Source organism: Lissotriton helveticus, chromosome 6 (assembly GCF_964261635.1).
Source record: "Lissotriton helveticus chromosome 6, aLisHel1.1, whole genome shotgun sequence".
NCBI classification, from domain to species: domain Eukaryota; kingdom Metazoa; phylum Chordata; class Amphibia; order Caudata; family Salamandridae; genus Lissotriton; species Lissotriton helveticus.
In genome coordinates, this window is record NC_136067.1 from 1823475199 (window position 1) to 1823498174 (window position 22976).

At 49.6% G+C, this 22976-nt stretch overlaps 1 protein-coding gene across 2 annotated transcripts in view; it reads left to right on the forward strand.

Annotated features, from left to right (window-relative positions):
- The window catches only part of TRERF1 (transcriptional regulating factor 1), a 521224-nt gene that overhangs the window by 281846 nt on the left and 216402 nt on the right, over window positions 1-22976 (forward strand). For both annotated transcript variants that reach the window (XM_078649717.1, XM_078649716.1), the window contains exon 5: window positions 14318-14364. In XM_078649717.1, coding sequence (XP_078505843.1) covers window positions 14318-14364 — 47 coding nt within the window. The remainder of the gene's footprint in view (window positions 1-14317; window positions 14365-22976) is intronic.

Here is a 22976-nt window from a genome sequence, read left to right on the forward strand (position 1 = left end):
GCGATGGTGGAATGTCGTTGGTGTTGGAGCTGGGGTTGGAGAGTTCTTTTACGATGCTGAAGAGCTCTTTGGTGTTGTGTGCGTTCTTGTGGAGGCGGTCCTTGAAGGCGGTCGTCTTATTGTGGTATATAAATAAATAATACCGGATCTATTTTTAAATGAATGAATGAATAACAGATAGCTCAATAAAATAAGAGTCAAGATTCGAGGTAGTAGGAGTATCTGCAGGTTTATTACAGCATAAGGACAGGATCAGGACAACCTGCATAGGATGACCCAGCAGGGGAAAAGAGGCCCAGCAGCTGCTGGGGCCGGGTCTGGGATGAGCGCGCTAACTTTTAATAATAATACATTGACTTATATACATAGCGCAAACACATAGCATTACATTGCAGTAGGCGTAACAGTGGGTGGAGCAGAAGGCGTGACGCGTAGCAGTCGCGAAAGATAACAGTAAAAAGAGGTGTAACTGGGAGTATACTTAGACATGTGATGCAAACGTAACAGAATATGTCATGAATGGGGCGGAAACACTGGAGGGGGCTACCTAAGGAGCCGGGACCTCTAACCTAATGGTGCGCGAAAACTGGCAATGACGTATTACTAGGAGAAGCTGGGGGCTACGAACTCTGTGCTAGGAGCAGAGACTAGAGTCTGGAGGGTCGGAGCGACATGTACCTAAACCCTATCTGGTATCTAATGTTTAGGGAACATGTTGATATAAACTAGAAGTCATGAGGGGAAAAGCTAACTTGATTCTAAGACTGGACCATGCATTATTCTACATGTAGTGCGTGATGAGGAATATTAAATGACCATTAATACAGTATTTCTCTAACGTGGAGACGAGAAGGCTAGACAATGACGGAAACTATTGATGCAGTTCAGTAGCTTAGGAATGCAGAAGAGGAGGACTGAACCGATAGCTGGAATCATAACATACTCTTGGCAGACTCAGAGGCAGAGCCAAGCTGCACCGGGCACTGCGAGGCAGGAAGTAAGTGAAAGGTCGAGGATACAGGTGGGGGCTGTATCGCTCCTCAGCGAGGCTTTCAGGAGACAGGAGCTGAATCTGATGTCCGGGCCCTTTTGAGGCCTGGAAACGGGGACTTTATAATGGAATAACGGGCACACTGAGAAACGTGGCAACATAACTTTACATAGGCCTGATATTCGTAGTATTCACGAGGACTGGAAACTGACATATCAGAGGTGGACACAACTGTAATTGCGTCATTAATCGGACATGGGGAATAACATATGCATATTGGTCATGCACACATAACATATGATGGATGAGGCGTAGGGACACAGAACATGGCAAAATTTACTTTTCCACATTCCCTCCTTGTCACTACGTTTCCATCAGGAAACATCAATTTTCATGATACCATCTATCATTTCATACAGTATCATTTGCTCGTCTCGAATTATCCTGGAACGGGTTTTAGAACGGGGCTTGGGACTAGGAATACAAGAGGTAGCACACATGCTGCAAATCGCAGGGCCACATTGTATACAGAGGCAGCAGCTAAATGTAATCGCTACTGCAATACCTAGAAAGGACAGGACTTTCCATCCCCATGCGGAAATTATATTCCAGAACCAACCTGACCATGTCCAGGTGCCTGGATCTTGATGTAACAGATGGGCAATTTTATGGAGTCTGGTTATAGCTGAATAAACAGACGGCGCGTTATTTGGAATGAAAATGCAGCAACTAGATCCGATGACTCTACAGGCCCCGCCCCTATCGGCCAGTATGACGTCAAGGACGAGACGATTTTGCAAAACGACAAATCTCATAGCAGATTGTTCTTCTGTTAGGTTACCTAGAGCAGAGGCAGTCTCATTTACTACAGCTTCAAGGGTTCTTGTTAACCTACGGATCAGTTTACTATTCTGGACAGGTCCTACAAAGAAGAAGAAACCTTTATTGAAATCTGTATACTGTTCTAGAGTAGTTTCAGTATAATCGACAATTGGGGACTCCCTTCTATGTCTAATGTGTACTAGATGTGTGTTTCTGTGATAATCAGATGGGGCTAGAAAAACAGGTGGCAGTAGGAAAGCAATGTAACAGGTTCCCTCCCAATCGAGGGGCAGACGGACATATGCAGTTTGACCACAAATAAAATAAGAATGACGTGAAGCTTTGAAAACAGATTTCCCACTGTCACTATACTTGACAACAGTAGTACATTCACTATGTCCTACATGTACAGAACCATAATTACGGACACATAATTCGCCTTTGACTGGTAGTACTGAAATAGCAGGTAAGTCTGGAGTAGTATCAGACTGAACATTCAGGACCATGAAATTCGACGAATAGTTACCTAAATTATATACTTCATTTTCTAGATCTAAACCTGTTCTATGGGGGAAACCTTGCTTGTCTGAGAAACATGTACTGTTAAGAAAAGACATATCTGTTGAGGATGACGTTAACGTGGACCATGCTCCACACGACCCATTGTGTGAGAATGGATAAGGAAACAGTGGCAGAACTCCCTTCGAGGTCTGGAAAGGGGGGAGTCGACCACACACCCAACAATTAGTGGCATTGCTGGTCTGGTGTGAATAATGTAACATACGGATAAATGTGTTGTTACGCATAGCGAGACGGTAAGAATATTCGTGAGGAGGCAGATCACTAAACGTGTGCTCTACTGTAACATTAGCAGACATATTTACATGAGGAACTGGACAATACAGATAGAACGCATAGCTGGTGCAGGAAATCATAATGCTGATGAATAATATGAAACTCAGAAAAACGATACATCTGATTGAACTTTGACTGACTCTCTCACTATGGGGGTCTATTTTATACATGTCAGAAACAGTCTAACCGTTTCACCTAGGGGAGGACTTATACAATCAAACTGACTGACTTATTTTACTAGACCTGAGCTTTAACTTATACTCCTGCTGCGGAGTTTTCTCTAACAAGGGAGGGGTTGTAATAGTGTCTTGTGCGGGACAGTCCTTAAGAGCAATGTTTTGGCAGTCCTTCAAATTCTGGGAATCCTTGGAAATGTTTTTAGAAACTGGTTTCAATCCTTTGAAAAGTTTAACATGAGAAAGGTGGACCCATCCCTTTCTGCCTTCCAACTTGACGGCGGTACGGGTGGTGAGGAGGACCTGACGTGGCTCTTTCCAACGTGGTTCCAGCGGACTTGATCTGTCAAAATTTCTGATCATCACCAAGGAGCCTGGAACGATCTCGTGCGGTGCCACCTCGGTATTGTCTGGAAATGCGGCGGCAACCTGTGAACGACATGAGTTGAGGGCAGACATCAAGGAAGCTAGGTAATCTGTCAGCATATTACATGAAACATCGGTAATACTTCGGGGTCTAGGAGTACCCCACATGTTAGGGGGGCGGCCGAATACGACCTCATACGGGGACAGACCTGATCTGGAATGTGCGACCATGCGCATATAAAACAGAGCAACTGGCAGAGCTACTAGCCAGTCCACACCTTTTTCTTTACAGACTTTGGCAATACGGATTTTCAGGGTCTGATTATGCCTCTCTACGAGACCGGCTGCTTCAGGATGGCGTACACAATGGAACTTCCACTGGTACCCTAACAAAAGGGAAACGTGTTTCATGAGTTCGGATGAGAATGGCTGACCGTTATCAGAATATACGACTCTAGGGAGTCCATATCTAGGGAAGAATTCACGAACCAACTGCTTGGCAGTGGTCGCGGCTGTGTAATCGGGAACTGGATATGCCTCTGTCCACCTGGACAAAGCGCATACAACTACAAGGACATACTTGAAACCTCGACATCGCTCCATCTGAATATAATCCATCTGGAGGACCTCAAAAGGGTGGTCAGGGGGCTGGAAACCACCTTGTTCCACCGGGACACTTTTACCTGGATTAAACTGACAACATATCATACAGGTGCGGACTTTCTGCTTGGCTGCAGCTCGTAAATGCTTGTTGAACCAAATGTTCTGGATACTGTCTAACATAGCTTTTTCTCCTAAATGGGCTGGACTATGTGCGGTATTGATAATGACTTGAACCATAGAGTCGGGAAGAAACCATGTGGCTCTACCCTTCGTTAACCATCCTTGATCTGTCTGAACCCCTCCTTGTTCAGACCATTTCTTGATTTCATTGGGAGTAGCATGTAACTGGATATCTATGATATCTTGTGTAGGGTCCTTAACTGTCATGCATGTAGTCGGATCTGGGGTATGTGTCATGTTACCTGGAATGTCTGGAGTCTGTGCTGTAAGCTTGGCTGTGCGGTCTGCTAGATCGTTACCTTGGGAAATAATGTCAGTAACTTTCGTATGTGCTTTGCATTTCATAATAGCAATGGATGTCGGTAAATGTATGGCATCTAACAGGGCTTGAATAAGAAGACCATGCTGAATCTTGGTTCCATGAGAAGTCATGAAACCTCTCTCCTGCCAGAGCACTCCGAAGTCGTGTACAACTCCGAATGCGTAACGTGAATCTGTGTGAACATTAACTTTCAGGTTCTTGGCATGTATACAGGCTTGTGTCAGAGCGACTAGCTCTGCTGCTTGAGCGGACAGGGTGTCAATACGGTGTGTTTCAATAACTTCGGTGTCAGTAGTCACTGCATACGCGGCGACTAGTTCTCCTGTACTAGTTCTCATACATGAACCATCCACATAAAGTGTCAGGTCAGGATCTGGTAACGGAATGTCTGTCAGGTCTTGTCTTGGCTTTGTCGTAATGTTAACTACTTCCACACAGTCATGTGGGTCAGGATTTGAATTAACTGATGGTAACAGTGTAGCAGGATTCAGGACGTTGCAGCGTCTAATTTCTATGTGTGGCTGGAACAGTGTCAATTCATAACCTGTTAAACGTGCAATTGTCAAGTGCTGTGTTTGTGTTCGGTTTAAAAGAACTTCCACTGAATGTGGGACTTGTACTGTCAGGGAATGTCCTAAAACTATGGAATCACTTTGTCTGATAGCTAGTGCTGTGGCTGCAACTGACTTGAGGCACGCAGGCAACGCCTGGGCGACTGGATCTAATGTGCTCGAAAAATAAGCACAGGGCTTGTATTGTCCTGCTTGATCTTGTGTAAGAACAGATAATGCTGTACCTTCGCGTTCAGTAACGAAAAGTGTAAAAGGCTTACTGTAGTTCGGTGTAGCTAGAACTGGAGCTTGACATAGGGCTTTCTTTAACTCGTTGAAACTAAGTGTATGGTCAGATGTCCAAGGGAGGACAGTCGATACGGCTGCCTCCTGTGTCGTTAACTGTATCAGTGGCTTGGCTAGAAATGCATACTGGGGAATCCATTGTCTACAATAAGAAGTAAGGCCGATAAAGGCACGTACCTCCTTCTGGGTTCTGGGCTGGGGAAGACTCGCTATTAACTGGATACGGTCTGGTGTCAACTGCCTACCCCTCTTGGACAGCAAGTGTCCTAAGTATACCACTTGCTGGACACAGAATTGAAGCTTCGAAGGTGACACCTTGTGCCCCATCTCGGCTAGAAAATACAGGACTGTCAGTGACGCTCGCTCGCAGTCACGTTCAGAACGGGCTGTGATCAGTAGATCGTCAACATACTGGAGCAGGGCAGTGTCAGTTGGCATGTGAATGTTGTCTAATTGTCTCTTGAGTGCTTGACTGTAAATACTAGGACTTTCTGTGAAACCTTGAGGAGCGCGTGTAAACATATAGCTCCTTCCATTTAAACAAAATCCGAAAAGAAACTGGCTGTCTGGATGAATTGGAACACTGAAAAATGCATTCTTGAGGTCTATGACAGTGAAGAACATGGCTTCGGAATCAATGGCTGTTAACAGGGAAGAAATATCTGGGACAACTGGGTACTGCGGAATAATACATTTATTAAGCTCTCGTAAATCAATCACTAATCGATATACTGGGGGTGCATTCGGATCAGTACGTTTCATGACTGGAATGATCGGAGAATTGCATACATTGGAGTCAGTTTCTACAACTACTCCTTGAGCCATGAGCTCGTCAATAATTTTGGATAAGGCTGCTACAGCCTCAGGTGGCAATCTGTACTGTCTGATTCGGGGTAACACTACACCTGGTTTGAGAGTCACACGATGGGGTGTGATTTGCATGTAACCTACATCAGTTGGACCTTGCGCCCATAAATGCTGTGGAACATTAGACAATCTTGAATCAAAATCTCGTAATACATAGTGACCCTTAAAGTCACGTAGGAACAGACGTATTCCTTCTGGGGAACAGCAAATAACTGCACCTAATTCTTTCAGTGTCTTAATACCTAATAGGTTTTCTGGACATGACTTAGTAAGTAACAGATCAGTAGTACGGGACAATGGACCTACTTCTAGAGTGACTGGCTTTGATATCTCATTAACTATTGGCTTTCCTGAAAATCCAAGGGAAACATTTCTTGAGCCTGAGAGCGGAGCCCCTGGAACTTCGGCATGACTAATTGTGGTCCTACTTGCCCCTGTATCGATCAAAAACTTTCTGTCTTTCCCTAATACTTGACTGTGAACATAGGGACCTTCTTGATCTACAGGTATCTCGATGAGAGGCAAGCCTACCTCCCTCTCTAGGCTGTTTCATGAATATGACTGGTACTCTGGATACTCAGACTGTGCATACTGGTACATCTGCGATGTGACATGCTGTGTTGCAGCAATGGGCTGCGGTGCGGGAACTGTCTGTTGTGCATTCTGTGACTGAGGAATCTGTGAAACTTGTTCTTGTCTAGGCGGACGTGGTCTTTCTTTAGTCTTACCAGTAGCTATGTTATGTTTCAGAACTGCACACTCGTTTATAAAATGACCTGGCTGTTTACAATAATTGCAGTTCCTTTTAACGGGAGCTGCAGGATGACTGGCTTGATTCGGACCCCTCTTCTGACTGTCTTGAGGAACAGTTTGTGCAACTAGCACTTTCATTTTCGTGTCTTTCATACGTTTTCTCTCGTGTTCTTGCTCTTCCCTGATTCTATTCTGGTGATACTGGAGCATCTGGAGCATCTGGGACGGAGTATTTGCTTGCCAGGTGCTTTCGACTTTTAAAACTCGATTTTTAATTTGTGGGCTTGAATTCTCGACTAATTTGGTAACGAAAAGATGAGGGTATGACTCACTACTTGTCTTGAGACCACTGTTAATACTGAAACATTTTTCAAATCTAGAATAAAAATCACTAATATCTTCATCTTGTTTCTGTTTACAGGCTGAGATTGCATCCCAGTCTTCTTTCCTAGTTGTCAATAATCTGGGTAAAACTTGAATCAATAATTCTGGTAATTCTTTACATTTATCTCCAAGACCGGTACCTGGTACTCGTGCCTTGTCTTCAGCTTCTAGAGCTGTCCAATCGATCTTTTTCTCTCCCACCTCCCATTCTTTTTCTTTTAACTTTTCATATACCCCTGCGGGTAATAGGACCTTTAACATTTTAATGATATCTGGGTAAGTGTATTCTCCCATACGGAGCATGTCTTTTAATTCTCTATGGAACCCTGCTGGATCTTTGTCATGACAGGGAATTAATTTCTTCATTTCAAGAAGTTCCATCTTTGATATCGGAGTGTATACAAACACTCGTTGCATTACGCCACCCGCCCCTTGGACTGGGTGGACTTCTCGTAACGGATTCTGTCTGTCTATGTAGAATGATTTACTTTCTGGGGGTGAGACATGAACGAAATGCGGGTTCAGAAACGTTCTATATTTGTGACGCTGTTCTAGAATGACACTAATTAAATCGGTACCTAGACCTCTCCATCTATACTGGAGTAACTCGTTCAGAATATCGTGTAACGGGCCTGGGTCAGAATGTTGACCCTCATACAAAGTAATGAGGTGCTGAATCATATACATACCCACCAGTCGTTGCTCAGCTGGGGGCAGTTTCAGAAACATTTGTGCCACTATTTCGTCTGGAAAAGTGGTAGAATCAGTAATCCATCGGACTGCTGATCGGGCTAGTTCTTGTTCATGCATGGTACTTAATTCACTGTAACCGACTCGTGATTTCAGAATGTGATCGGTAACTTGAAATACTTGTTCTAGAGAACCTTGTTCTGGTGCTTGATGATGAAAAATAGACTTGTGTTCTAGGCGTAAATGGCGATCTGGAAATCTGGATTTTCCTACATACGCTATTCTGGCGGAATTCTCGTCTTCCTCTTCAGGATCAGAGATACTTTCTTTCTCGCTTACTTGTGCTGCTTTACGCTGGTCGTGTAACCTTATTATTTCTTTACGAATTTTCTTGTACATACTCTCCATAGCACCGACGGTCTTGTGCTTACCCTCGGCTATATTATCACTCCACCTTGTCAGGATTCTCATTTCGGCGGGATCTTTAGACGGATAATCTTGTTCTCTTATTAGACAATTGATCAGGAACTTTAATATCATGAGCTGAATCTCGGCTTTCCTTTGAGACATAATCTCGCCAATACTTTCTGGATCATCCCCTGTACGGATGAAACGATATATTCTGTCTAGATCTTCTTTCATATTCGGTAAGGTGACTAGATACTCGGTCACTCTCCTTACACGTACGGAATATAAAACCATATTATACTCGCCTGGGACTGGATCATAGACACATTCACCAAGGGCTTGTCTGATTTCTGTGACAGACTTATTACTTTTAGGAGTACGCTGTGATGCTTGAGCATGTAATTCGAGTGCTGATAAACGCTTGTGTGGCGGCGGGGTTTGAGGAGGACCTCCTCCCGCGGCCCCTAAACTGGAATCGTCGACTGACATTCTTCGTCCTGGCAGAGTCGGTAATTGTAACGTGGGCTGGACTTGTATGACGGACTGGACCGGGGGTACCGTAACAGGTACTCCGGTGTCTGGAGGAGCAGGAAGTGCCTGATTTACAGGGACTGGCGGAGCGCGGACAGGATTTGCATATTCGGGGACTGTGTCGTCCAGATAGGACGAAATAAAAATATCAGCTGCGGTCGGTTTGTGACGTAGCTTGGTCGGAACTAATGGTGGCGGGAAATTACTGGATGCCTCTGGGGTCGCTTTTGGCAAACCTTCGGCAAGGAGAGGATACATACCCTTAATGAGGGCATGCCTCTGTCTATCTGACTGTTCGGTTTTGACTTGTTCACCTATCTCGATTAATTCTCTTTCTTGGGCTCGTTCTTGGGATTCTCTACTTAACTCTGACTTTCTGACTTCCTTTTCGGTTCTTCTATGCGCTTCTTTACGCCATAACTCAATGGCATCTTTCTGTGACTGTCTGGCTTTCTTTTTCCATAATGCTTCTTCTACTCGCATGATACATTCGGCATCCCATGTACCCGATACGGGCCATCTATACTTTTCTTCTAACTGTTTGGTATACTCTACCCATAAATCTAGATACATTATGGCGCTTATGCCATGTTTCTGATACATAAAATGACCTGGACTGTCCCTAGGCGGGACAGGAACCGCTTCCTCTAACAGACCCTTTCTAGTTTTTAACTGTCGTAACTTGGAAAAGAGCGGCATTGTAAACTTGAATCGGACCACAATACAATACACGAAGAACAATAACAATTGGGAAAACAATTCAGGCATACCACGATATTGGAAATACATTGAACAACATCATAACATAACAGTTCGGACAGAATACTACCTGAAAATACTGAAAACAGAAACAGAACAGATTTTCTCGAGAACAGAACAGACTAGAGTTACTGGATGCACTGCTGTAACAGTACGGAACATACCGGTCCCATAAAGGGACGCATCAAGACCCGTATCCACCTAGGTGAACACTTCGTTTGTGAGTCTGGGCACCACCAACCCACGGACCAGGAGTCAATTTAGATTGGTCCTGTCTAGATACTACCCCAGCAATGGTACTCACCGGGCAGCACGGAACGGAAGGCCTCGAACGGGACTGGACTGCTACGACGACGGACTTCGGACTTCAGTTACAGGTGGGCCTCCGGATACCTCGGACCTTGGACTCTCGGCTTGGGCTCTGGTCGGGACTCGCCGCGTTCCTCCACCGTCTCGTTTGGATGCTGGACCGCCTCCTCCGTCTCCTCCGTGGGCCTGAGGGATACTTGAGCAGAAATATCTGCCACTGCGCAGAAGAGTTCCGTCACGACTGCAGAGGGTCAGGGGGTCGGCGTGGCTTCACCGACGCGTGGGGAAAGGGCAAGTCCCTATTCGGGCGCCATTATGTGGTATATAAATAAATAATACCGGATCTATTTTTAAATGAATGAATGAATAACAGATAGCTCAATAAAATAAGAGTCAAGATTCGAGGTAGTAGGAGTATCTGCAGGTTTATTACAGCATAAGGACAGGATCAGGACAACCTGCATAGGATGACCCAGCAGGGGAAAAGAGGCCCAGCAGCTGCTGGGGCCGGGTCTGGGATGAGCGCGCTAACTTTTAATAATAATACATTGACTTATATACATAGCGCAAACACATAGCATTACATTGCAGTAGGCGTAACAGTGGGTGGAGCAGAAGGCGTGACGCGTAGCAGTCGCGAAAGATAACAGTAAAAAGAGGTGTAACTGGGAGTATACTTAGACATGTGATGCAAACGTAACAGAATATGTCATGAATGGGGCGGAAACACTGGAGGGGGCTACCTAAGGAGCCGGGACCTCTAACCTAATGGTGCGCGAAAACTGGCAATGACGTATTACTAGGAGAAGCTGGGGGCTACGAACTCTGTGCTAGGAGCAGAGACTAGAGTCTGGAGGGTCGGAGCGACATGTACCTAAACCCTATCTGGTATCTAATGTTTAGGGAACATGTTGATATAAACTAGAAGTCATGAGGGGAAAAGCTAACTTGATTCTAAGACTGGACCATGCATTATTCTACATGTAGTGCGTGATGAGGAATATTAAATGACCATTAATACAGTATTTCTCTAACGTGGAGACGAGAAGGCTAGACAATGACGGAAACTATTGATGCAGTTCAGTAGCTTAGGAATGCAGAAGAGGAGGACTGAACCGATAGCTGGAATCATAACATACTCTTGGCAGACTCAGAGGCAGAGCCAAGCTGCACCGGGCACTGCGAGGCAGGAAGTAAGTGAAAGGTCGAGGATACAGGTGGGGGCTGTATCGCTCCTCAGCGAGGCTTTCAGGAGACAGGAGCTGAATCTGATGTCCGGGCCCTTTTGAGGCCTGGAAACGGGGACTTTATAATGGAATAACGGGCACACTGAGAAACGTGGCAACATAACTTTACATAGGCCTGATATTCGTAGTATTCACGAGGACTGGAAACTGACATATCAGAGGTGGACACAACTGTAATTGCGTCATTAATCGGACATGGGGAATAACATATGCATATTGGTCATGCACACATAACATATGATGGATGAGGCGTAGGGACACAGAACATGGCAAAATTTACTTTTCCACAATTTGGTGGTGCCTGCGGGTGGTGTTCTTGTGGGCTGTGTGGCTCTCTGGTGTTTGGTTGCGGAGCCATTTCTTTTCAAGTTTTCGACAGGTGTGCTTGGCGGTTCGGAGGTCTTCAATGAACCAGGCAGTTTTCTTGCTGGTGTGGTTGGTGGAGGAAGTCTTGAGAGGGGCGAGGGTGTTGGCGCAGTCGTTGATCCACTGTTTGAGGTTGGTAGCGGCGGTGTCGGGGTCGGCGGGTGGTCTCAGGGCGAGTGTCGTGGTCAGTTGGTCCTTGGTGACCTTGCCCCAGCAGCGGCGTGGCAGCTGTTGGGTGCGGAGGTGTGTGGTGGTTTTCCTGAAGGTGAAGTGGACGCATCTGTGGTCGGTCCAGTGGGGTTCGGTGGTGTGAACAATCCATATGGTCGTACACTGCTCCTCCTACCAGTGAGTAGACCCCTGAGCATTATGGTAAATGCAGTTCGTTTCAGCGTGTGCGCTTCTGAAAAAATGTTGTGTATATTCACCGTTGTGCTGGCCATCCCTGGACACGTGTTTCGAGGTCGTTACCTCTCATCAGCAGGGAATAGGCGTGTGTATGGGGCAGCTGCGTAGGCTGCCAAAAGTGTTCTCAGGTCCCGATACCTCTTGCGGCGTGCAGGTGCATAACCATGAGCTCATCAGCTCGACCGGGGTTCGGTGGTGTGGTTGAAGGAGACGTGGGGGCTTGCGGAGAAGATGGGGTCAAGTGTGTGTCCAGCGGCGTGGGTGGGTGTTGTCACGAGCTGTTTGAGTCCTAGGTTGGCGAGGTTGTCGATCAGGGCGGTTGAGTTGGCGTCGTTGTTGTTCTCGAGGTGGAAGTTCAGGTCCCCGAGGAGGATGTAGTCCGTGGAGGCGAGGGCGTGGCTGCTGACTAGGTCGGCGATGGTGTCGCTGAACTGTGGTCGGGGTCCGGGTGGTCTGTACACGAGTGTTCCTCTGAGGGTCGTGTTGGGGTCGGTGTGGATCTGGAAGTGCATGTGCTCGGCGGTGGTGAGGGTTTCGTCGGTGTTGGTCGAGACTCTGAGGGTGTCTTTGTGGACGATGGCGATCCCTCCTCCAGCTCCGTTGGTGCGGTCTCAGCGGGTGATCTTGTAGCCGTGTGGAATGGCTATGGCGATGTCTGGCGCTGAGGTGGCGTTCAGCCTGGTCTGGTCAGGAAAGCGACGTCGGGGGCGGTTGAGTTGAGGAGGTCCCAAAGTTCGATGGCGTGCCTGCGAGCGGAGCGGGTGTTGAGGAGGATACAACGGAGGAGGTTGGGTTCTTTGGTTGGTGGTTTTGCGGGCTGGATGCTGGTGAGGCTGCAGTTCCGGCAGGTGAAGGGCCCTTGGGTGTGCGTCGGGATGGCCTGGTAGCAGGGGTGGTCTCGTCCGGGGTTGAGTGCGTGGAGGGTGCTGGAGTCTTAGTGCAGTCTGGTGTTGTGGCAGCCTCGGGGTCCAGAGGTTCTGGCACTGGGCGCGGTCCAGGCGTGGGCGGGCTTGCCTTTGGCGTGTCTTCGGCGTGCCAGCGGCGCGCACGTCCGCTTCGCTTCTGTGCGGCGTCCTCCATAAGAGGCCAAGTGGGAGGGAGGAGCAGCTGGGAGGCGGGAGCGGGGCGGCCAATGGGGATGGGACACAGAAGGAAAGGGGCGGGCCGCAGGGGGGCAGCGACGGGGAGGGCAATGGACGCAAAGGGACCAAAATTAAATCAAACTACAGAAAGAACAGAAATAAAGAAATACAAATGGAATACAGGGGCAATTTAAAAGTACAGTAAAAGAAATAAAAAAGAAAACTACGAAGTCACCGGACCGTGGGAGCACACCAGCGGCGAACTCCTGGCAGCGGCAGCAGTGGGGCAGAGTCAGGGGTGCACAGGAGGAGCCGTGCGGCGTCGGGAGCAACCTGACCCGAGATCAGGGTCAAGGGTCGCACTCCCTGCCGCGCGGCGTCCTCAATAAGAGGCCAAGTGGGAGGGAGGAGCAGCTGGGAGGTGGGAGCGGGGCGGCCAATGGGGATGGAACACAGAAGCAAAGGGGCTGGGCCGCAGGGGGGGAGCGGGGAGGGCACAGAGGGCAATGGACGCAAAGGGACCAAAATTCAATCAAAATACAGAAAGAACAGAAATAAAGAAATACAAATGAAATACAGGGGTAATTTAGACGTACAGTAAAAGAAAGAAAAAAGAAAACTACGAAGTCACCGGACCGCGGCAGCACACCAGCGGCGAACTCCTGGCAGCGGCAGCAGTGGGGCAGAGTCAGGGGTGCACAGGAGGAGCTGTGCGGCGTGGGGAGCGACCTGACCCGAGATCAGGGTCAAGGGTCGCCTTCCTGATATCTTTTGGGTTTCCCAGAATTCACCCTGGCTTAACTCGAATCTTCAACTTGTGCACCAGTTAATCCATCATGGGATCTTTAAATCTTCTACGGATCTTCAGGATGAATTATGTATCAGATTGGGGCAGGGATAATAAGGATTACTTTATTAACTATGCATCTATCTAAAGTTAGCAGCAATGGGGTATGGTTAACTAACTGATTATACATTTATTTCATAGGGTATTTTACTTATTGCCCTTTTTCACTCTAGGACGGACTGTATTTAGGAACTTTATGGTTAATAAAATGAGTATATGTTTTGTCTAGTCGAGTACTGCTCAATAAAAATAAAAAAAGAACATAACCACTTAGCATAACTCCATACAAACGTTCAGGCATCCAGAACCAAACTGAGTCTAAAAGGGAGTCTAAAAGGTAGTGTTGCTATCTCTTTGCTAAAGAATGAACATCCATACATGCTATTCAGGACACCATTCTCATTAGTACACCTTAAAGTTGTAATAAAATATATATCTTCATGTGTCCACCCTTGTCTAAATCTTGATTTTTAACTTTTTTGCTTTGCTTGTAGGTGCAGCGGCCAGAAAGCAGACTACCAACTATTTCTTCGGGTCAAAGGTACAGTTATTTCTAATGGCTTTGTTTCATGCCATTGAATGAGTCAGTTAGGAGTATGTTGCATGTTATTTTTTTCCAGTTTTTTTTAATTGCCTTTGGCAATGGCCTAAATAACTAAGAATGTCTCGTGTAAAAATATGACTGTTATTTAGGATACCGTGGTGACATGATTTAAGCAGGGATCTAGGAGTGAGTGAATCATTGAATTTGTACACTATTACCAAATTGTCGTACATGTAGCATTGTCTTCTGTAGAACGGTGCTTCCCAAATGTTTTAGAACAAGGACCAAATTTTTAGAATGACAAACTTTTGCGACCCACCTAGCTTTAATGGAAATAAGTCAGGGTGTTTTTTTTTATGTAATAGTAGAACTGCTTTTTAAATTGCTGTGAATTATCAAAATAAAATAATCCTTACACTTTGTTTTGTTCCAGTCTAACAAGAATTGTTTGTGACTATCACAACCTTGACCACCCCCCTTCGATATGCCTTTATCTTACTGTGGCCAAGATATTGTTCTGCCCATAAAAGTGGTAGATGGGGGAACTGTATTGTCTCTAGCCAGAACATTTTTCAGAATAGGGTCCTGGCCTGTGGCAACCGTTCACTAAAATCACAAAGCTTCTGAAAAATCTTGGTGTTGATACCTGTGATTTTTAACAAATTTGAAAAACCCCTTCTGTAGCAGAATATGGGGTAAAGCCTCATATCTGTTTTGGTGTCAAAACTAGACCTAGTGGGGGTATTTTGGACTCCATATATGTGTGTATATGTATGTGTATGTATGTGCATGTGTGTGTGTGTGTGTGTGTGTGTGTGTATATATATATATTATATATAAATATATATAGCAAAATCTTCAAAACCTCCACCACGGCGAAATGAAAAGACGGACCCCACGGCTTCAGGCAAGGCAATGTTTTTATTCTTGCTACCTTTCAAGGATGACACGTTTCAAGCATCAAAGTGCTCTTGGTCACACCAATATATATATATATATAACCATAGGAGCAAGGGAAGCCTCATAAATAACAGTGCTTCGAATATCCACTTAGTGAGCATTGAGAAAGTCATTTTTGTTGGAATGCGTCTGCCTACTTGCTAAGAAGTTGTATTATAGCATGTATGGTAGCATTGGACCTGCAAAATGCTCATTTCCATATTCTGGACCCATATGCGTTATTTGTAGTTAACAATGGGTGAGTAGGCTCGTGTCAGTTGACGATCGGCTGGTGCTGGCGAAAGACCTTACACTTCAAGAGGTACAGGCGGCAATTGCTAACCTTAAACCAGAGAAGGTGCCGGGGCCAGATGGCCTTCGTGCTAAGTTCTTCAAGAGCTACTCAGTACTGCTAGGTCCATATCTGCTTGGACTCTTTAGAGAAGCCCGTGGTGTGGCGAGTTCCCGTCGGATCTACTGGCGTGCCATGGTAAGCCAAAGACTAGTTGTGGTTCCTATTGCCTGATTTATTTGTTAAACATGGAAACAAAGGGGCTGGCCATGATTCTGGCTACCAGGCTCCTGAAGGTGATAGTCCCACTCGTTAACAATGATCAATCAGATTTCAGGCCTGGTAGATCCACCAGACTTAATCTCTGTTGTTTGCATAATTGGATGACAGATATTCGCCATAAGACTGACCCCCATGTCTTTTTGGCGTTAGATTCTGAAAAGGCGTTCAGCTGTTCACTGGCACTTTCTTCACCAGAGCCTTCGGAAGTTTGGCTTCGGCACAAACTGTAGGTAATTGATTCTACCTGGCACCCTCTGCGACAGACTATGGTAAATGGCTTCCTATCATCTGCTTTCCTGATTAGACAGGGCAACCGACACAGCTGCCTTCTGGCTCCCCTACCATTTGCCTACTGCCCAATCCTGGAGGAAATCTTTGCTAAATTGGATGGTGACTTGAGGGCCTTGCTATGGTGTAGCGGACACTCCAGGATAGCGCTTGCGACTCTCCAGTGTAACCCCTACAATGATGGGATCTCCCTCCCAGACATGCCGGCCTACTACTGGGCGGCCCATATTGTGGCCATAAATGACTGCCTGTTTACACTGCAAGCTTAGTCTACCTATCGACTGGAGCATGCACAACCAGTCCTGTCTCCACTATCTCTATGGTGTTAAGCGGGTTTGATGGTTGCTATCGGCGACGCAGATGACCGTGGACGCTTAACACAAGGCCACTAGATGTAGGAAGGATAACGCAGGTTACGCTGATTTGGGAGGGTGCATGGATGCTCGAACTGGGAAAACTCTGGGACTTGGTAGCATGGGATTTGCTGGGAATCTCCCGAATAGATCCCCTGGAAGAGGGCGCCTTGATGCCTTTTTCGGCCCTACTGACTTTTACATGCACCAGAACCAATATCTCATGTACGTGCAATTACAGCATACCTGGCAAGCAGAGACATTGGGGGACCTGGAGCTGCCTGAATTTGCTCCATTGGAGGGACGGTTGCTACTTGATGAGCTAGCACAGAAGGTCTTCTCTCTCACCTAGAAGATGCTAAACAATAATATGCCAGACATGCTGACTAAGTTGAGGGCCAGATGGGAGGTGGATGTTAGTGAGTTAGAAGACATCGACTGGAAGGCGGCCTTGACGTACCCAAGAGAAGTGGCTATAAAGTCACAGCTGTTCCTGATCGAGCTCAAGATATTGCATCTGGTTTACTATGACTGGAACTGCTTACATCTCACGGGGAGGACTGCCATTGCCAGACTGCTTGCCCTATGAAGAACTTATGCACACAAATTGGGGTTGCTCAGTGATTCAGGCGTATTGGTCAGAGTTCGTACAGGAGCGTAGTTGGGTGTTGGGCACTGTCATCCCTCTTGACCCTAATTGTGTCTTGCTGGTGGTTCTGGGAGATGTGAATGTTTCTAGAATGCTGCTTCTTTTCTGTAACCTGGAGTAGTGATGGCTAAACGGGATATGGCACGCCACTTGGGTGCACCGGAGGTCCCTACCATTACAAAAGTAGGGGGCATCCTCGTTATCCTTCAAGGTTTGAGGAGAGTGGATTAAGCGGTACAAGCTATGCCCCCTGGGCAACACGCTGACTCCCTCGCTATGCTCCTGCGTCTTGGTGTACACTGTGATGCCGTTGTCATTTCATATTGTGTTTTTTTTCGTCTTGACACTTACTCTTGTTGTCAGATGTTTGGTTTTTGTAAACGATAACATATATGCAGGTACATCCTCTGTTTATTTTAATTTCTTTTGAGTGCGGGCTTGCACCCTCAATTGTTGTTTATTGCCATATAAATCTAAATAAAGCAATTTCCCCCCCAAAAACTACGGGCGAGGAGCATTTTCATTTGCAGTGCTCCCTTTTAGCCACACAAGTGCCCTTTGGGAGTTCAAGAAAGTGATGGCAGTGGTCGAAGTACACCGTAGGAGGTTGGGTGTACCAGTCTTCGTCTATTTGGACGACTGTCTGTTGAAGACAGGTTTGTCCCAGGCAGTTGTACTCTACATCCAGACAATAGTGGTTTTTTTTTGCTGCAGACAGAGCAGGATCCCCGGTGCAGGGGTCACAAAAGAGCAAATTTGTGAATCGTTCAGAAGTTTGGACACCTACTTGTTGTGATCCAAGAAGCTTCTTCCCAGGCACCAGTAATACGTTTGCTGCACTTTGTTTCCTGTTGCCGTTTGGGAGGACAAGTTACACCTTGCGGTACCCGCTTCGCGGGTCCCGCTGCGCCGTTGTTGCCACCGGAGCCCAGGAGTCACAGGCACCAGCTGGGCGAGTGAGCGAGAGACAGGGCTGCGAGCGAAGGAACCGGGACTCGCTTTCCCAGGAGTCCCGGCAATCCTCCGGCCTGTCACCTGGCCCGCTCTCCCTGACCGCCCCGCCCAGCTCACCTATTTAAAAATCCCCGCCCTCCATTGCCATTGGGGTCGTTTGCTGCACTTTGTTTCCTGTTGCCGTTTGGGAGGACAAGTTACACCTTGCGGTACCCGCTTCGCGGGTCCCGCTGCGCCGTTGTTGCCACCGGAGCCCAGGAGTCACAGGCACCAGCTGGGCGAGTGAGCGAGAGACAGGGCTGCGAGCGAAGGAACCGGGACTCGCTTTCCCAGGAGTCCCGGCAATCCTCCGGCCTGTCACCTGGCCCGCTCTCCCTGACCGCCCCGCCCAGCTCACCTATTTAAAAATCCCCGCCCTCCATTGCCATTGGGGTCGTTTGCTGCACTTTGTTTCCTGTTGCCGTTTGGGAGGACAAGTTACACCTTGCGGTACCCGCTTCGCGGGTCCCGCTGCGCCGTTGTTGCCACCGGAGCCCAGGAGTCACAGGCACCAGCTGGGCGAGTGAGCGAGAGACAGGGCTGCGAGCGAAGGAACCGGGACTCGCTTCCCAGGAGTCCCGGCAATCCTCCGGCCTGTCACCTGGCCCGCTCTCCCTGACCGCCCCGCCCAGCTCACCTATTTAAAAATCCCCGCCCTCCATTGCCATTGGGGTCGTTTGCTGCACTTTGTTTCCTGTTGCCGTTTGGGAGGACAAGTTTGGGAGGACAAGTTACACCTTGCGGTACCCGCTTCGCGGGTCCCGCTGCGCCGTTGTTGCCACCGGAGCCCAGGAGTCACAGGCACCAGCTGGGCGAGTGAGCGAGAGACAGGGCTGCGAGCGAAGGAACCGGGACTCGCTTTCCCAGGAGTCCCGGCAATCCTCCGGCCTGTCACCTGGCCCGCTCTCCCTGACCGCCCCGCCCAGCTCACCTATTTAAAAATCCCCGCCCTCCATTGCCATTGGGGTAGTTTGCTGCACTTTGTTTCCTGTTGCCGTTTGGGAGGACAAGTTACACCTTGCGGTACCCGCTTCGCGGGTCCCGCTGCGCCGTTGTTGCCACCGGAGCCCAGGAGTCACAGGCACCAGCTGGGCGAGTGAGCGAGAGACAGGGCTGCGGGCGAAGGAACCGGGACTCGCTTTCCCAGGAGTCCCGGCAATCCTCCGGCCTGTCACCTGGCCCGCTCTCCCTGACCGCCCCGCCCAGCTCACCTATTTAAAAATCCCCGCCCTCCATTGCCATTGGGGTCGTTTGCTGCACTTTGTTTCCTGTTGCCGTTTGGGAGGACAAGTTACACCTTGCGGTACCCGCTTCGCGGGTCCCGCTGCGCCGTTCTTGCCACCGGAGCCCAGGAGTCACAGGCACCAGCTGGGCGAGTGAGCGAGAGACAGGGCTGCGAGCGAAGGAACCGGGACTCGCTTTCCCAGGAGTCCCGGCAATCCTTCGGCCTGTCACCTGGCCCGCTCTCCCTGACCGCCCCGCCCAGCTCACCTATTTAAAAATCCCCGCCCTCCATTGCCATTGGGGTCGTTTGCTGCACTTTGTTTCCTGTTGCCGTTTGGGAGGACAAGTTACACCTTGCGGTACCCGCTTCGCGGGTCCCGCTGCGCCGTTGTTGCCACCGGAGCCCAGGAGTCACAGGCACCAGCTGGGCGAGTGAGCGAGAGACAGGGCTGCGAGCGAAGGAACCGGGACTCGCTTTCCCAGGAGTCCCGGCAATCCTCCGGCCTGTCACCTGGCCCGCTCTCCCTGACCGCCCCGCCCAGCCAACCTATTTAAAAATCCCCGCCCTCCATTGCCATTGGGGTCGTTTGCTGCACTTTGTTTCCTGTTGCCGTTTGGGAGGACAAGTTACACCTTGCGGTACCCGCTTCGCGGGTCCCGCTGCGCCGTTGTTGCCACCGGAGCCCAGGAGTCACAGGCACCAGCTGGGCGAGTGAGCGAGAGACAGGGCTGCGAGCGAAGGAACCGGGACTCGCTTTCCCAGGAGTCCCGGCAATCCTCCGGCCTGTCACCTGGCCCGCTCTCCCTGACCGCCCCGCCCAGCTCACCTATTTAAAAATCCCCGCCCTCCATTGCCATTGGGGTCGTTTGCTGCACTTTGTTTCCTGTTGCCGTTTGGGAGGACAAGTTACACCTTGCGGTACCCGCTTCGCGGGTCCCGCTGCGCCGTTGTTGCCACCGGAGCCCAGGAGTCACAGGCACCAGCTGGGCGAGTGAGCGAGAGACAGGGCTGCGAGCGAAGGAACCGGGACTCGCTTTCCCAGGAGTCCCGGCAATCCTCCGGCCTGTCACCTGGCCCGCTCTCCCTGACCGCCCCGCCCAGCTCACCTATTTAAAAATCCCCGCCCTCCATTGCCATTGGGGTCGTTTGCTGCACTTTGTTTCCTGTTGCCGTTTGGGAGGACAAGTTACACCTTGCGGTACCCGCTTCGCGGGTCCCGCTGCGCCGTTCTTGCCACCGGAGCCCAGGAGTCACAGGCACCAGCTGGGCGAGTGAGCGAGAGACAGGGCTGCGAGCGAAGGAACCGGGACTCGCTTTCCCAGGAGTCCCGGCAATCCTTCGGCCTGTCACCTGGCCTGCTCTCCCTGACCGCCCCGCCCAGCTCACCTATTTAAAAATCCCCGCCCTCCATTGCCATTGGGGTCGTTTGCTGCACTTTGTTTCCTGTTGCCGTTTGGGAGGACAAGTTTGGGAGGACAAGTTACACCTTGCGGTACCCGCTTCGCGGGTCCCGCTGCGCCGTTGTTGCCATAGGAGCCCAGGAGTCACAGGCACCAGCTGGGCGAGTGAGCGAGAGACAGGGCTGCGAGCGAAGGAACCGGGACTCGCTTTCCCAGGAGTCCCGGCAATCCTCCGGCCTGTCACCTGGCCCGCTCTCCCTGACCGCCCCGCCCAGCCAACCTATTTAAAAATCCCCGCCCTCCATTGCCATTGGGGTCGTTTGCTGCACTTTGTTTCCTGTTGCCGTTTGGGAGGACAAGTTACACCTTGCGGTACCCGCTTCGCGGGTCCCGCTGCGCCGTTGTTGCCACCGGAGCCCAGGAGTCACAGGCACCAGCTGGGCGAGTGAGCGAGAGACAGGGCTGCGAGCGAAGGAACCGGGACTCGCTTTCCCAGGAGTCCCGGCAATCCTCCGGCATGTCACCTGGCCCGCTCTCCCTGACCGCCCCGCTCACCTATTTAAAAATCCCCGCCCTCCATTGCCATTGGGGTCGTTTGCTGCACTTTGTTTCCTGTTGCCGTTTGGGAGGACAAGTTACACCTTGCGGTACCCGCTTCGCGGGTCCCGCTGCGCCGTTGTTGCCACCGGAGCCCAGGAGTCACAGGCACCAGCTGGGCGAGTGAGCGAGAGACAGGGCTGCGAGCGAAGGAACCGGGACTCGCTTTCCCAGGAGTCCCGGCAATCCTCCGGCCTGTCACCTGGCCCGCTCTCCCTGACCGCCCCGCCCAGCCAACCTATTTAAAAATCCCCGCCCTCCATTGCCATTGGGGTCGTTTGCTGCACTTTGTTTCCTGTTGCCGTTTGGGAGGACAAGTTACACCTTGCGGTACCCGCTTCGCGGGTCCCGCTGCGCCGTTGTTGCCACCGGAGCCCAGGAGTCACAGGCACCAGCTGGGCGAGTGAGCGAGAGACAGGGCTGCGAGCGAAGGAACCGGGACTCGCTTTCCCAGGAGTCCCGGCAATCCTCCGGCCTGTCACCTGGCCCGCTCTCCCTGACCGCCCCGCCCAGCTCACCTATTTAAAAATCCCCGCCCTCCATTGCCATTGGGGTCGTTTGCTGCACTTTGTTTCCTGTTGCCGTTTGGGAGGACAAGTTACACCTTGCGGTACCCGCTTCGCGGGTCCCGCTGCGCCGTTGTTGCCACCGGAGCCCAGGAGTCACAGGCACCAGCTGGGCGAGTGAGCGAGAGACAGGGCTGCGAGCGAAGGAACCGGGACTCGCTTTCCCAGGAGTCCCGGCAATCCTCCGGCCTGTCACCTGGCCCGCTCTCCCTGACCGCCCCGCCAAGCTCATTCCAGTCTTACGCCCATATAATCCAGCGATTCACGCTGCGCGGGAGCGCCCGGGGCGAAGCCCGGGCAAAGGGCGGGCCCTCTGAGGCCCTCGTAGGCCAGAGTAGGCCGGGCTGGGCCCATTCTCTAAAATTTACTCAGTGAGTTCCTGTTACAGGTTAGTTAATGGCTACCCTATCTGATGAGGGGACACCTGGGAAGAAGGGTAAACTTCGCAATGGGTCACTAGACAATTATTTCCCCAAGGTACTGTCCGAGGGTGAGAAGGAACTGACCATGGCCGAACGCAGGGCTGAGCGGCGTCGTTCAATCGAAAGTTTGAAAAACAGATCCTTTATTGACTCTGTGCCTGTTTCTTTGTCCACCGAGGGGGACTTAATTGACCTTGGGAGGGAAACCGTTAGCCAAGAAGGCTTCCCACTTCTACTGCGTGACTGCACCTCTTCCCCTGGTATGTCCCTCGACCCTATTGTGATTGACCCTCCCTCCCAGATTCCATGCCACACTGTTCTTCCCCCGAAGCCTAAGACAATGAAATCTAAACAACTAGTGGTAGCCCAGATACACGGCCCACCACCAAATAAAAAAAGAAGGAAATCAAGGGTGGGACAAGGCAAAGTTAAAATTTCCCATTTAGACTTTGGCAAAGGCCCTAAATTACCCTCAACACATGTAAGTGCTACTATGGAAGTTGCTACTACAGTAACACCTGAGGCATCTTCACCGGTGGTTACTCCGTTTGTTGAGGTCCCTAATATAGTGGCCTTAGATATCAGTCAGGGGCCTTTATCTAC